The 15,717-nt window shown below is 39.5% G+C and overlaps 1 protein-coding gene across 1 annotated transcript; it reads right to left on the bottom strand.

Moving 5' to 3' along the window:
- Positions 1-13: 13 nt before the first annotated feature.
- mtmr7b (myotubularin related protein 7b) lies at positions 14-12,983 on the bottom strand. Its single transcript, XM_061048844.1, has 14 exons — positions 12,681-12,983; positions 11,109-11,234; positions 9,071-9,233; positions 8,707-8,864; positions 8,065-8,193; positions 7,781-7,915; positions 7,493-7,625; positions 6,208-6,317; positions 5,408-5,533; positions 5,211-5,260; positions 2,838-3,038; positions 2,037-2,171; positions 1,640-1,766; positions 14-954 (listed from the first exon to the last, which is right to left on the bottom strand). Exons 1-14 carry the CDS (start codon positions 12,702-12,704, stop codon positions 583-585), a joined length of 1,989 nt encoding a protein of 662 aa, XP_060904827.1. The 5' UTR covers positions 12,705-12,983; the 3' UTR covers positions 14-582.
- Positions 12,984-15,717: the final 2,734 nt, after the last annotated feature.

Genomic DNA, 15,717 nt, shown 5'->3' with positions numbered 1-15,717 from the left:
TTCTCCAACTTCAGCCTTTTAATTGCACATGAAATGCTTCTGTGCACTTTTTTGCGCATCGACCCTTTAAAAATGGAAGAAATCCAGAGGACTGTTTGAGTGTGTGAGCAGGGTTTTGAGGGAAAGCATGACAACATTTCATGCTCTCAAACTGAAAGACCACTCTCTTGCTTAAAGACAAGAAAATATCCCTGCACATAATCAGGCTGCTTTCATGTCACATTCATCCTTCTCAGCGTGGCAACTGTGCATTTGTTACACCGAGTACAAATGATGGAATTGTGCCTAAAAGCAGCATACACGTATAAAAAATAGCAACCTTTCTGCAAAAACAAAAAAGGAAAAAAAAAAAAAAAACATTCTCAAGTAGCGTCCTTTAGTGCCTTCATCAAACAGCTGAACTGATAACAAACAGCAAGGGTTCCCTTTAGACTAAAAAAAAAAAGAATAACTCCAACAGACTCAGTCAGTCAGTCAGCAGCCATCTTTACCTGCTCACAGCCTCTCCTCCAGGTGCATGAAGAAAGATTTCTTGGGGGGGAACTGTAAGAGCCAGACAGCAGGGTTCCCCTTTTATTCCAGTCAGGCAGAAATGAAGGCGGTCTCATTTGGGTCAGAGTCCTTGCTTTCGTACCCGCCACTGGAAGAGCGGCTGCTGAGGTCGGCCACCCCAGACTCCAGGTCACTGCAGGCAGAGAGGTCATCGGTGTCCTGACCTTTGAGATGTGTGTACAACCCGAGAGGCAGGGTGAGTGCGGGGTCCTTGGTCTGAGCGTTCTGATTGAATGGTTTAGAGAGGGCCTGGTCGTTGTCCTGTGCACAGCTGGTGATCGGGTGTGTGTAATTGGTGGGCGGGTCCGGCCCGCAGTGTTTCTGCCACAGGTGACTAGTCCTCCTCCTCGGAACCTCGATCTTCTCCCACGTGATTGGCTTCCCCGTCAGGGCTGCGATCCTCTGCAGAGACAAGAGAGAAAGAAGACAAAACACTTTCTTAACAGAGCTGAAAGAATTCAGTAAATCTTCACTGTGTCTGATGAGAGCTTAGTAACAGTGTTTCTAAAAAGGGGTATTACCCCCCCCCCCCCATGGATGTTGAATAACTGCAAGGGTACTTCAGATTTAAAAAATGATCATCAGTCATGCCTCATATCTTACGTTTGACTATGATAAGTTCAGTGAGAAATCTTGGCATTTTATATTTTTCATCCAATGAATTGATGTTATTTGTCAACTATCCCATGAGTTTTGTTTGTTGTGTTTTTATTTGCACTAATAAAGTAATACAAAGAAGTGAAAAACAAAGCCAGTCAGTGTCAGGAAGGACTACACATCAATGCTTGTCTAAAAAAAACTGTGTGCAGGAAGCGGGCATAACTCATGAAGTGTTTTCTGTAACTTGAAAAACAAGTTCAGTTCAGTTCAATTAGATCGAAGAAAAATTCTCCCAGGCTTTAAGGTCTGACTTTCTGGACCTGTGAAGATCTCCAACTCAGAGAGAGATGTTCATATTTATTTTGGAGCTGTGTGCTAAATCGGGGTTATGGTGATGTCGCATTAGGGGTGTCTTTGTGAGTTGTATGCCTTGTCTGGAGCCCAGGTGATGGTGGTGGTGGTGGTGGGCGGTTCCTCCTGGTGGTACCTCCTGGTGATTGGTCAGCTCCTCCTCCAGCTGCTGGGATTCCTCCCTCACTGCAGTCAGGTAGTCTGAAGGTGTCTGACGAGGAGGCGTAGATTTCTCCACGTGGTTATAAAGTCCCTTCCACATCCTGGTATCGTGGAGAATACAGGGGTTAGATTTTCACCCCAGGAGCTCTCTTAAGAATAAGAAGGTTTTTGAATAACTTTTATATTTACCAGGTTGTAGTTTTTTAAGGATTAGAAACATTAGAGAGAGCTGTTTATCCCCCCCTGAGTCATTGAATGTTGATTTTCGATGACTCGCACCAAACACTAACTCCTGAACTAAGAACACCTTCATCTTTCTCAGGGAGTGAAACAAAGTGGTGTCAGTGTGTATATGTGCTGCAGTGTCTCACTTGAAGCAGTAGGGGGTGGTATTGGGCCTCAGGACACCCTGACTCTGGCTCAGCTCGGCCTTGTAAAGAGGGTTGATGTACTCGGCCCGGTCCTTCCACAGCTGAGGCCACACAGAGTGACTCCGTTCATGAAGCCTGCAGTTAAACAATGAAGAAACCAACAAACAATAAAACGAAAAAACGGAATGATAAAAATAGCAAATAAAACAGTCATTAAAGTCTGGCGCTGAGGGCCTAGCGGTTAGGTCGTTCCTCTTGTTTAAAGGCTATTGTCCTTCTAATGGGCGACCCTGGTTCAAATTCGACCTGTTGGTCCTTTCCTGCATGTCACTCTCCACTCTCTCTCACCTAACCCTCCCAAAAATAAACCATTAAAAACAGCACAAGAACTCCAAGAAGCAAGTCATAAAGGTGTCAACTATGTGATGCTCATGAAGTCAAATAATTCAGCTATAGGCATGGAGCCAAAGATGTGTTCAAAATGTCTTCATTAGTTTAGTTTTATGTAAATTACATTTTTAAAAATTCAGCAGAAAGGATCCGCCCGCTTTGACCGTCACTTGTTTTTCTCTTGGAATGGCTACAAAATTTAAATGAACTCTTAATGTGAGGCTAGGAGGCTGATGTACATCTACACGTCAATCAATAAATACACAATTTAAAGGCATTATAGAAAAAATGGAAACATCATCCACAGTCATAGTGGTAATTATAACCATTACAATAATTCAATAGAACATCATAGTGTCAATGTGTGTGTGTGTGTGTATGTGTGTGTGCTCATGTCTGTGTCAGTACTACCTGAGGTCTCTGCGTTCCTTCTGGCAATTTCCGAGGAAGGTCCCGTACTGACAAGAGTAGACGTGTGTGTGTATGGCGGTGAGGAAGCGCTCGTTGAACTCAAAGGCACACGGGAACTGCTCGGACAGCTGCCACACACACTCCAGGAACTGATCGATGACCGGGGACACCTCTTTGGGATCTCCGTCCAGGTGGGAATACCTGCAGGGACACCACTCTGTCTTTACTTTGCTCTCTAAAGTATATAGATTCTTTTTTCACAAGTGTTAAGAATCATGAGGCTAGAAATAATCAATATCAACCCCAAAGAGACAAAAGCAAATCTAAAACCATAAAAGCACAACAAATGGAGACTGCATCACAATTTGTTTAAAAAATAAAAAATAAAAAATCATAATTGTAAATAAGTTGTGATTTCAAAATATGACTTAAGAAAACTTGATCAATAACATAAAGGATCTACTCTATCTGTACTAAACTGAATAGAAAATCTACAAAAAGAAAATGACTAATAATAATAATGAATAAAATCCTCTTTTAGTTCAATATAATAATAACCCATTAAGCGAGAATCAATAACATAATTTAACACTTGATGAAATGATAAAAAAAATAGTATTAAGAAAGAGCCTTCAGTCGGGTGACATAAATAAATAAAATGGAATGAATTTGATAAAGTGAAATATAATGACAGGTCTGCAAATAATGCAGGAAGTTTATGACTCCCTTCCAGATGTAGGCCTGGGGGCAGTCATGCACTGGGTCTTATGTTTGAATGAAAATGTTGACTCAAGTGAAAAGAGAAAAGCACTGAAAAACAAAGCTGTGAATCAGAATCCAAATGCATCACAGTGGGTAAACTCTAAAGAATTTATAAACACATCCACAGCTCTGCACAAACAAACAGGAAGAAGCCAGATTTAGTTTAAATTCAGCCGCATCTGTGCTTCATCCCACCCGCTGCTCTGCTCTGCTCGCCATCAGCCCTGATAACAGCCACAACACAGCTTCATACTCACAGGTTGGGAAATACAGACACGCGTCTAAACCTTTAAGCAGCAATGAAAGATGCACAAGATTCTTTTCCGGTTCTTTTGCAGAAAGACAAACTGCTGGTCTGAAACTTGTGGACAGTAAACAGAGGGCTTCACCTCACAGCACAATAACTGATGCCAATGAGATGTCCAAAACAATACAGACAGAGAGCAGAATCTCTCTTCTTCTGCGTTATGAATAATAGTTAGTGGGAATATTTAGGTGTAGAGAAAGAACATACTGTATGCCTGCACACTTGCTTGAATACCACAAAATAAGTTATTTAATTTAAATCACGTTTCGATCGAGAGGTCGAGCGCGCGCCCCATGCATGGAGGCTGTCGTCTCAAGCGGGCGGCCCGGGTTCACATCCCACCTGTGGCCTCTTTCCCGCATGTTATTCCCCACTCTCTCTCCCTGATTTTCGACTCTATCCACTGTCCTATCTCTCCATTAAAGGCACAAAAAGCCCCCCAAAAAATCAAAAAAAATAAATAAAGACTGGGTATGGTTATGGTGAACTCGCTTTGTTGTACATCTCTTTGTGTAGCCTTAGGTTTTGAAACAGGTGTCGTTAATATTTGAGTTTTTACTATTATCCCATCGAAGTTTAAAACTCTGCTATAGGGACAGCCTGAGTATATTTACGCCTATAGCTCAACAACCCCTTGTAGATTTAGTGATTCACTGTTGGCTGTTGATTGTCTATTGACCGAATGCTGAGCAACATGACGCCACACAATCAGTGCTGTGCATGTGCAGCTTTCACTAGAGGTGAGAAGGAAACAAGATCACTCTCATCAGCTACTTCCAGTGAATGTTTATTTAAACCTCTGTCCAAAGCAGTGCAAGTGCAGACTTTACAATCACTGTTGAACATCTATCTGTTGTAATATTTAACTTGTCGAACTCTCTAAGACACTGGGGGTCACATCTGGCAATTATAGGAACTCATTTTATTTAAACTTTTAGAACTATGTGAAAAAGAAAAACAATTGAAGGAATTTTGGTTCTGACCCAAATTTGTTGCCCTGAAGTTTTAAACCTATTGTTCTTTCTTCTTCTGCCTGTCACAAACAGTCTCAAGCATGGTGTCATAATGTTCTTTCTGATGTCATCAAGATTGAAAAAACCTAACCAAAAGGGTGATCCAAATGTTTGCTCATTTGACATTTTATGACTGTGAAAGATAAAATATCGTGTTTCAATCTCACTTTTTCACAATGAAAAGAAGACAAAAATGTATTTAAATGGAAGATATTCCATTTGAGAGTGGTTGTTGGCCATGTTTTACAAAATAAAATGCACAAAACGATTCATATTTTCCATGTTACTAACCTGTGGGAGAATTTGTGACCAAAGGAAACCCAGTCTCTCTCTATTAGCACCTGAGAGGGAGGAGAGGAGGAGCGCAAGCAGAACAGAGAGAAGGGTGGGAGGAGAAAGAAGAAACGATTGGAGACAAAGAGGAGAAAATTAGAGATAAGAACCAAGACTCTTTCAGAATAAGAGGTGATGAGTGTTGTGCTTGTTACCATGAGTCCTTTGATGGTTCTGTAGAACGGGTCTAACAGTACACTGGCTACGGAGCAGGCCTGAGCCGTCCTGTCCCAGCCGTCTGAACAGTGAACCAGCACGCTGACCCCTTCATCAGCAACTGCCTGGAGAGAGAGAGAGAGAGAGAGAGAGGTTAACAAAACATCTTACATGTCTTATAAATGAAAATGATATAAGAAAAAAGTAAAGAAAATAAGTAACACTTTCACTGTATGTCTTTTCATGAGTAGAATGTTGTAAATATGAACAAGAATTCAATGTGGGAATCTCTTAATTGTCATTACTGAAATGAAGATGACATTATTATTCATGTATTTAACAGAAACACAAACAATTAACATTGTGTCATATGTAAAATACAAAGTAAATGCCATGCATACATTTTTCTAGCCGTTGCTAACTCACAACCCCCTTGCCATTGCTAGAACTGAAGTTTGAAAAGTTTGAAAATACAGAAAAAAGATTCCACAAATACCGACTTTATAATGCAAGACAGATAAGAGACTAAAATAAGGACTCTATTCTCCCTCCTTCTACTTTTCCTCCCTCTCATCTGCCTCTTACTCTTCTTGTGTGTATCAGTTTCATTATTGTCTATTATTTCTAATTTGAGTGTGTAAGCAAGAAAACTGTAAAAGACAGCAGCAACTTAACCCGGCATCGAAGCAGAAACAATTCCTTTGTGTGTGTGTGTGTGTGTGTGTGTGTGTGTGTGTGTGTGTGTGTGTGTGTGTGTGTGTGTGTGTGTGTGTGTGTGTGTGTGTGTGCGTGCACGCACCCTGGCTATGAAGACCCCAGCTTCGAGTACAGCTTTTATGTGTTTCAGCCAGCCAGAGTTCTCCAGACCCCACAGGAAGTCAGTCATCGATGGAGCTTTCATCTCACCCACTGTGTGAAAAGAGGAAGCGAGAGGAGATTTACTAAGACACACATACAAACAGACACACACACACTTACTCATAGAGGGAAGGACAGCATCAGAAGGGGTCTGTGTATTTCCTGATACCAGCTTTGTGTTTCCATCTCAGGCTGCTTCTTCATCATAGACCTTAAAGAAGAAGTGGACGTATACTCTGGGCCTAAAAAGTGAAGCCAATGCAGAACAGAACTGCCTTGTAAAGCATACTTTTCACTGAACAGCAGGAAGCGACTCCCCTGGTTGCAAAAACAAAGCCTATTGTGTCCGAGCCAATGAGGAATTAAGCGTACCCTTCAGTGTAGTTATTATCCAACAAACATTCTTAAATGATGGTCTCGATCTCTAGCCACCGTTTTACTTAGAATAGATGATAAAGTGGGTATACTTCAGGGTGTAGTTATCCTTTGATTGACCTAAAATATATAGTGTTAAAGTTTTAGTTATACAACTCAAATGTAGATTTTCTGTGAAAATAATTCTGTTTTAGCCTGTTTTTTACTTTCCCAAAGAAAACATTCAAATATCAGATACAGTAAGCTATGGATGCACCCTGCAACTCAAGCAAGCTTAATTCAATAATTACTTACTTGCTTGCTTGGTACCTCATCAAACTAACATCCATCAAGAGAGTACAGGAAATGAGATCTTCAGTCCCAGGATCTATTCTTATTGTCTGTGTGTTTACGTGGAACACACAAAAGAGACCTGTAACTTATGGAACTCATTGGATGCTTTTAATGTGGTTTTAAGTACAAGAAGGTGATTTGGCTGTTTGCTGGTCTAACTTGTTGTTTTATGTCTTTATAATGTACTGTAGTCATGTATCCTGTTTATTGTATGTATGTATGTATGCTCAGGGTTTGAGTAAACTTTGTCAGGTGTACTGTCTGTCTTGGTCAGAACACTCTCGAAAAAGAGCTTTTTTCATCTTAACAAGCTTTTCCTTGTAAAATAAAAGTCAGATTAAATTAGTTGCTAACTTCTCACACCCAGCTCCAAGTTATCGTCAAAATATGGTCACTTCTGTCTCTTCTGTCAAGACGGCAGCTTAAACCCAAACTCTAACAGATCAATGGTGGATGTGACGGTGGTTATATTCTTATATTACTTTCTTTGAACATATAAACACACGCACTATTCTCACCATCAATGATTTTCTGCTGGCTGCTCCTCATCACGTGAATGTTTTCGATGCCGATGAACTGCAGCTTGATGTTGGTGTAGTGGTCCTCGTTCTCGTAGCCTTTACCTGCAGCTCGGTTTGCCATGGCATTCAGCTGGACACAAACAAACACAAAACAGTGTGAGAATTTCATAGCTTGCTGTTTATTTGTCTGTAATAATCAATGTGAATATACTCGATATGTGAGTCACAAAGTGTGTGTGTGTGTGTGTGTGTGTGTGTGTGTGTGTGTGTGTGTGTGTGTGTTACCTTGGGCCTTGTGTCCACCACATAAATGAATTCACTGCCAGGGTTGGACTTCATCACAGCCTGAAGCATCATCTCGTCCTCTTGACAGCGTCCACTGAACCCTGACAGCGGCTGACTACAGCGGCACACTGCTGCCTGTGTGATCGATAAACATGTTCATAATCACTTCACCTAAAGGTACGAGTCACAGATCCAGTCATTTGGAAGTTTGTTCTGTGTTAAATGAAAATGAAACCTACAGTATGTTAGGATAAATGTCCTGTGTGGGTTTGAGTGTGACTGACCAGTGTGTCCTGGTGGAAGTAGGACAGAGCAGGAAATCGTCCTCGACTCCTGAACCTCGAGCTGCCCACGAGGATGGCAGGTGTAGCTGACTTTGGAACAAACAGCTCTGATGGGTAAGTGTCACACACCTGGAAGGGCCATACACAAAGACAGTGACAAATACATCAAAATTAATATTTAGCTTTTGTTTATCAAATATGCATTTATTGTCAGTTTATGGCCCAACAAAGAAAAGAAAAAAACAGTCATTTTGTGAGTATTCTTAGTGTTATTTTTGAATTCGTCATTTCCTGGAAAACAAAATGCAATAAAACAAAAGGGAAAAACAATTGTGAAGTTGTTGACTTAGTGATCTGGCTTTGAGAGGGCTGCTGTATGCTGCTCATGTAGAAGGCGGTAGCTACTGATGAATACTTAGTCATGCTGAGGGGAGGCATTTACTATTGTATCTGTTACCTTGTATATGCCTACAGTAGAACAGGTAACAGCAGCTTCGGATTAAAAAGGTTTTCTTTGAATGGAGGATTAGGGATATATTGCCTGGTACTCAACATTACAATCTAAAAACCATGAACTTTCATAGTAGACATATTTTTGTCTTGCACATGTACACTTTATAAACAAGTCAAAATGTTACTGACCCTGTATTCACTGTTAGCTGCTGTATGGACCCAAAGGTTATTAGGAACTCCCATCCTCTTGTAGTCAGCCATGACGTCTATGAAGTTCCACGACTCCTCTCTCTCCTCTTTGTTCACATTGGGATTAAAGGACAGACAGTACAGCTCGCTGTACTTCTCTGAGAGGGGAGGAGAGGAGGGGAGGGGAGAGGAGAGGAGAGGAGAGGAGAGGAGAGGAGAGGAGAGGAGAGGAGAGGAGAGGAGAGGAGAGGAGAGGAGAGGAGAGGAGAGGAGAGGAGAGGGTTTAAATGTGTTTAACACCCTGAATACCTGGGTCCATTCAACATAAATTTAACCACTTGTACACACATTCACACATACATACCTGGTCGAGACAATCTGACCAATGAGGAGTAGACGTCCATGCAGTCTCTCTCCTGTGGAATCAGGATCTGGTAGACCCGGAAGTTTTTACAGCGCAGGATCAGCTGACTACCTGCAGGGATCGTGGGCGGCCTCTCCACACTGCTCACCATGCTGTGCAACACCTGAAACAAACACACAGAAAAAAAAACACAAACTAATGAGGGGTTGAACTACGAATACAACCGTCTGTGATGTCAGTCAGAGCTCAAAAAAATACAACCAGCATTAACTCGTGCCATAGCGTTGTGTAATCCGTCTTGTGATCTAACAGATTCAGGAAGGGGGAACCTCCTGGGCTTCTCTTGCATGTCATGAAGAAGGAGAAGTAGACAGTAGCTTTGGAAGCCTTTTTTTTTTAATCAACACAAGTTTACTGGTCTTCTTTGTTGCTGCTAATCCAGCAGACACTGTCAGTGCCTGTTGGGTGAAATCTGAAACCCCCTGGATGCCTGTTTTATCTAGTCAGGTCCACAGGGATGGGGCAGTGTCCTCCACCACCTCCTGCAGGAGATTTTAAAGGGGGGGATGGGATGGTATCTCTCCTTCCTGTCTCTGGAAATTCACATTTTTACACTGATGAGATGAAACAAGCTTTATAAAAACACTGGGACTATGATAATGTTGTCATTGTGCTCATTTCAGATCATAATCGAGTTCAAACATGACCAATTTATTATGACCCTGTCCCCATGATGACTTATATCTCATCTTTAAAATTCACAGATTACTTACTATAGAGTGGTCAATATAGTGCATTTTTTAAATCAATAATTATTTGATAAATCAGGCACAAGGTATCTGAGAGTTTTACTGCCAAACTAATTCTTCAGTGCAGATCACATGTCACAACATCTCTTCACATTAATAATTAATTTGGTGCTACAAATCTGTGTATCCACATGAATTTCACCCTAACAGCAGAACTTTGTCTTCACTAAATCACTTCCCTCTGTTCACTGAAGAGATCTCAGGGGAGACTGATAGTGGTGCAAAATGTAAAGGGTAAAGTTTCACCTTTTCTTTACAGCAAAACTCCATTACTAACGGTCAAGACATATCCAAATGTTCTGTTTCTTAAAGAATGTAGTGATGAATACTTGAACTCAGGTCGCATTGGAAAACAAGAGGAAACTGGTCGTTTTAGTCAGAAAGGCATGGAAGGAGGTCGGGATTCACTTTGGACTCAGTTATCAGAGATCTAGAGAAGGCTGTAGTGTGATACTGATGAAGACAAATACAGCCTTCCTATTGGCTGTAGTATACATTTTTGGGGACAATATTACTGATCAGAGTACTTTCAGTAAAAGTGTAGATTGTTACTTAAACTGCCTGACAACTTTTAAGAAATGATGCCTGCAGAAAAATACATTTTTGTCAATATCACCGATACATCCAATGTTCAAGCAGAATCAGCTGTTTGCAACATTGTTGTCTTCCCGACCACCAGACTACATAAACCAAAACACTGAAATGACCTCACAGAACACTGGAGTTGGAGGTCAACAGCTGCTTTGACTGGTGAATTTGTAATATTACGTTTTGATGAATCACAACCAGCCTTCAAATTTCAAATCAACACATTGATACACACTTATTTAAAATTTGAGGCAGCAGTATACCAGCAACCCTCTGTGTCCTGAAACATGAATTCACTGTTTTTGCCAATGGAGTCTGTAAGCTTTACAAATAGCTATACAGCGGCTGCTCCTGTTTAAAAAACATCTTGATTATTAACTAAAAGGGCATATCTCTGCAAGCATCCTTTCTGGAATGTTGTCAGACACTTGAAGTTACATTCAGACTATTTTCATTGACACAACTTTACTTGTGCTTTTGACCTCAAGGATAAAGTTGCATCCACTGCAGCCTGTCCTGAGAGTAATTTGTCACACCACCTACAGGGGATTTCCCAAAACTTTTCAGACATTTCAGTCAATAACACCGTATTACTACATGTAAGAGTAGGGCTTGGGAAATAGAAATGACTTCCAGCTTACCCATGTCTCCTTGCGTGTCTCAGGGTTGTTCTCTACAAAGATGGTGTGTGTGGCAGAAAGGTAGAGAGTCCCAGTGCTGGCCTTCCTCTGGCCCGATGACCGGTCAATGAGACGCACATTTTCCACCTATAAGATCGATCGAGGTACAAATATCAAAGACAGAAATATTAACAGATCCTGTATGATGAATATTTTAGAAAATAATATCGCTTTGATCCCCAAGACCTGCACACGAAGACAAATCAAATATTAACATGTAAAACCACCTCACAGTCTTCTGCCATGACTCAGCACATAACATCCACTGAGCTCAAAATACAGTCTGTACAAAGGTCATTCAATAACTGTCTTTTATGACTATGTGTATTTAGAACAACAGACATATATTCCTCCATTGGATGTTGACTAGAGCCTAGAAATACAAGAATTTCAGAGTCATTACCAATACGGAATTAGGAGTTGAAATGTACCTACCAATATAATGAATGATGTGATATTATGCAACTTGAGCTCTCTGTGTGTATTGTGCACAGATTTTGCATTGATACGGTCTACTGTCTGATAAAGGAATGTATATTACCAGGTTTAATGCTTCAATTCATGTGTGATTACAAATTATGTATACTGTGCTTGATCTATTACTTTTTTATAAACATAAACAGATCAATAATGTGGTAATGAGAAAGATGGGGTCAATATGAGGCCTTGTATGCTTGTGCCAGCTTGGACAGAAGAACTATGGTGGACACCAGCACACTGTTATGCTGTGTCACGTTTGGGTAATATTAGGGCTGGGTAATATATTGAGTTTTTAAGATATATCGATATATTTTGAAACAAGATACAGGGTAAGACAATATGGTTAATATGGATATAGTTTAAGTTGCATTAAAATAACGTTACAGAGGTGCCAGGTCACCTTTTTCTCATCTCACTGATGATGACTGACTGTCTGTCCCTCTTAACCCTGCTCCTCCTCTCTCTCTCTCTCTTTTATTGTATTTAAGGAACATTTTTATTTTATAATATTACTTTTTAAATTCACAAACAGGTAGTTTATTTTTCCATGTGTTTTCACTGTTAATAAAATACATATCGATATATATCGAGTATCGCCATTCAGCTAATAAATATCAAGATATGAGTTTTGGTCCATATCGCCCAGCCCTAGTTTTATTAGTTAACTATATCTGACTAAACTAAAGCAATGCATACTAATGGAAATTATAAAATCCACACCTATTCAGTGGTTGAATCCATTATCGATAATGTCAGCTTCACAGCGTTTGTTTCTATTCATGTGTGTGTGGAGCAGGAGATACATTGGTGCCACACAATATTACCCACTGTGAGTGTAATGAGAAGACGTGTTCCTGCAGGCTGTCCCATAACAGACAGGTATGTGCGTACAGTATTTATCAACACAGTGGTGTGTAGAGGGATGAGAGGGAGATGTGTTAGGGACAAAATAAAGGAGGTAAAGGAATAATAAACGAATATGTGCATCAGCAGGGGAGAAACAAAGACAAAGCAATGTAAGAGACATGTTGAAATGGAAGCTTTGAGTCTTGCCTTGGGCGTCCGGATGTGCTCCATCACTGACAACCAAAATGGAGGAGATGGAGAAAGAGGAGGGTTGTAACCGTAACCCGTCAGCGATTAAATCCCCTGTTCCACCCGAGCAATGGAGCTGTTTCCTCTGTGGCTGCTGTCGTCGACCTGTCCTGCACAATGTCCCATGATTTACGTACCTCTGTATCCTGGGCTGGCTCGGTTTATCTGGATGAAAAGGGGTCCTACCCTTCCCGTGTATATAGCGGTACCCGAGCTTTGACGGTCCCTGTCTCCGTTAGATAGTGACGTCGATAACAGCTGCGTTCATCAAGGTAACGTCACACAACACGTCCGCTCCGGTTTTCTTGTTTCAAAATAAAACAAACATTTTCTTTAAACGTAATTAATTCTTACATAAAGTGGCATCAAGAGCGATTTTTTGACAAACGTGTATATTTTTCAGTAATTGTTGAATGCATTTTTTTGCCAAGAGAATAACAGCTGTATGTGATTTTATACAATATGTTTTATAAATTAAACCCCATGCTTTATTTTGATAGACATGACTGACCGTTTTTTTTTTAGAGATTTGATTCGTTCACAGCTAGTGCCAAGGATCAACCAGTACTGCGCATGTGCAAATTCCATCGTCTCCCGCCTGTCTTTGAATATGCTTTGAATGCAGGAGATAGAAAAATATAAAAACTGTAAAAGAAACAAAACATGTGATGACATTATTTTTTCTCTTTTTGGTTTAATTTCTACAGTAAAGGCGAATTATAATAAGTATTGACAATTATTCAACCTCTGTCATCAAATTATCATTCATTAAAGAGGGTTTATCATAGCCTACATTCTTATGTTGTTTAATTTTAACAATTTTAAACCTTGGATAAAATAACTTTTAGGCCATGTAGTCCCTATGCATAATTTATCTATAGAGTCTAGTGAGTGAAGGAGAACGAAGTAAGCCAAGCCAAAGGTGAGTTATCATATGGCAACTAAAATCAAGGAAGTTGTTTCATTATTCACATTTCTCATCTTCCTTGGACTCAAGCAACAGAGTGGAAAACAAACCTGAGCATTAAATTGATTTTTCCCTTCCAAGTTATTTCACCATATTTCTAAAAGATAATCTAACTTATCTTCATTGCAAAAGACACATTTCAGACATTATTACATTTGGGCCAGTAGGTTTTTTTGTTTTTTTTGTTTCAAAAGCATTGTGGATCAGAGCCATTATGTAAAAGAGTTCTGCAGTCAATTGTCCCATGTTGACCCCCTCAGCCTAATTAAATAAGAGCAACTTGAGCATTTAAATATTAGGCTATTTTTTTCTCGTAACTCCAGTAATCATAACAACAAAGAGGAATATCCACTTATGAACAAGTAAAGGAAACGCTCCCAGAACCGGTTATGCCAGACTTGCAAAACTGTTTTAGGTTTTTGATGAGAACATGGAAAATAAAGTGCCAGAATCAGGAAGCTTGCAGTGCAGACCAGTTTCATGGACTAATATGTTAAAAAGTGTGAGATGCAGTTGAATTGACAATTAAAAAAAGGTATCCTTTAAACTGAACAGAACAAGATAATTATTTTTTCTTAGAAGTTAATTTTATGTGACAAAAATATCATTCTTACAAACTTATTATTTGATAGGTCACAAGTGGTTTGAGCTCTCCCATCTTGTGTCTTGTCATGAGTTACTTAGCAGCACAGAAATCAGATGGCAGATGGAAGTCACATTGCAGAGTGACATGCTTTAGTGAGTACGACGTTGAGGTCATTATGAAACTTCTTATCATGCAATATCTCAACCGAACAAAAACAGGAAGAAGAAGGAAAGACTGTGGACAAAGAAGTGGTCATGCAAATGTTATATTGATTTGCTACTTGTCCTTTTTTGTCTTTATTGCATAGTTTGAGCAACATTTGTTAATGGCTTTAGATGACACTAAGCAGTGATACTGATGCCTTAACTGTAGCCTATAACTTTAATCCAACAGGTAGAGGACTGCACCTGATGCAGGTTTCAGTCACGGTAATAACAATCTGTTCAACACCACTACAAAAGTAGCAGTTGTTGGTTTTACTTTTATTAAAAACCTTCAACAGGTCTTCATAAGATGATCATTTTGCTTATACTTTTAGAATGTATTAGATGTTGTTATTCCCCCAATTACCAATGTGTTAATTAATGTATTTTATTAATATTTTTGTTTGTCTGATTTGAACATGTTCCTCTTTCTGGACTGTAACAAGACAAAAAATCAGAAACAGGTTTTACACATACAAAGAAGTTTTCTTGGTGTTTTTGGTGCAAAAACAAACAACATAAAATAATAATATAAAAGTAGAAAGCTATAGGCCTATAGCAAACAACATACTGTTGACTTCAGTTTCACTGAATTGACCATGGAGATAAGCTCTTTTACCCTTATCATGCTCAATTTATTAGATTTATTAAACAGTTTTATCGTCACAATTTTAGAAATGCATTATTAAACTGTTAACACAATTCCAAATTATTCTTAAAATGGACCTGTGCTGACATTGTAATTGATTTAAGTCATGTACAAGTGGAGTCAGTGTTTCATTGACCACTAGATGGCAGTGTTACACGTGGAAAAATCCACTGACGAGGCAGGTGAGGTAAAGGTGATCTGAGCTATTTATTTTGGGTCGCAGTCATCTTTAACACTCTGTGGAGGTTAAGCATCCATTAATCACACTCGGAAATAAGCAATGAAATATATATTGAAATGAATAAATACAACCAGGTAGGCTTAAAAAAGTATAGTAAAATGGAAAATTAATATTTGGATCAAGTTTATTTTGTATTTCTATTAAAATAAATAGAATAAATAAATATTATAGCAACATACAAATCAGTGTCAAATAAAAACTAAACTCCCCCTCTCATGCTTTCTACTTTTAGATAAACAACCCTCTTTTAACCTTCCTCTTTTTTTCTTTTGATCGTATTTCAGGTTTTCATTGTTAAATCGGTTGTTCCAACTTCCTACATATTTTTGTGTGTAGCCTAAATATAATG

This window comes from Labrus mixtus, chromosome 2 (assembly GCF_963584025.1).
Source record: "Labrus mixtus chromosome 2, fLabMix1.1, whole genome shotgun sequence".
Lineage (NCBI taxonomy): Eukaryota > Metazoa > Chordata > Actinopteri > Labriformes > Labridae > Labrus > Labrus mixtus.
The sequence above is the reverse complement of the archived record's forward strand: the minus strand, read 5'-3'. Positions and strand labels throughout refer to the sequence as shown.

Excerpts from the sequence above, each read along its gene's own strand:
- mtmr7b (XM_061048844.1), bottom strand. The coding sequence starts at position 12,704 with ATGGAGCACATCCGGACGCCCAAG. Across the intron at positions 11,235-12,680 it reads AGCACATCCGGACGCCCAAG|GTGGAAAATGTGCGTCTCAT; the intron begins GCAAGACTCAAA and ends TCGATCTTATAG. Across the intron at positions 5,261-5,407 it reads GAACCATCAAAGGACTCATG|GTGCTAATAGAGAGAGACTG; the intron begins GTAACAAGCACA and ends CCTCCCTCTCAG.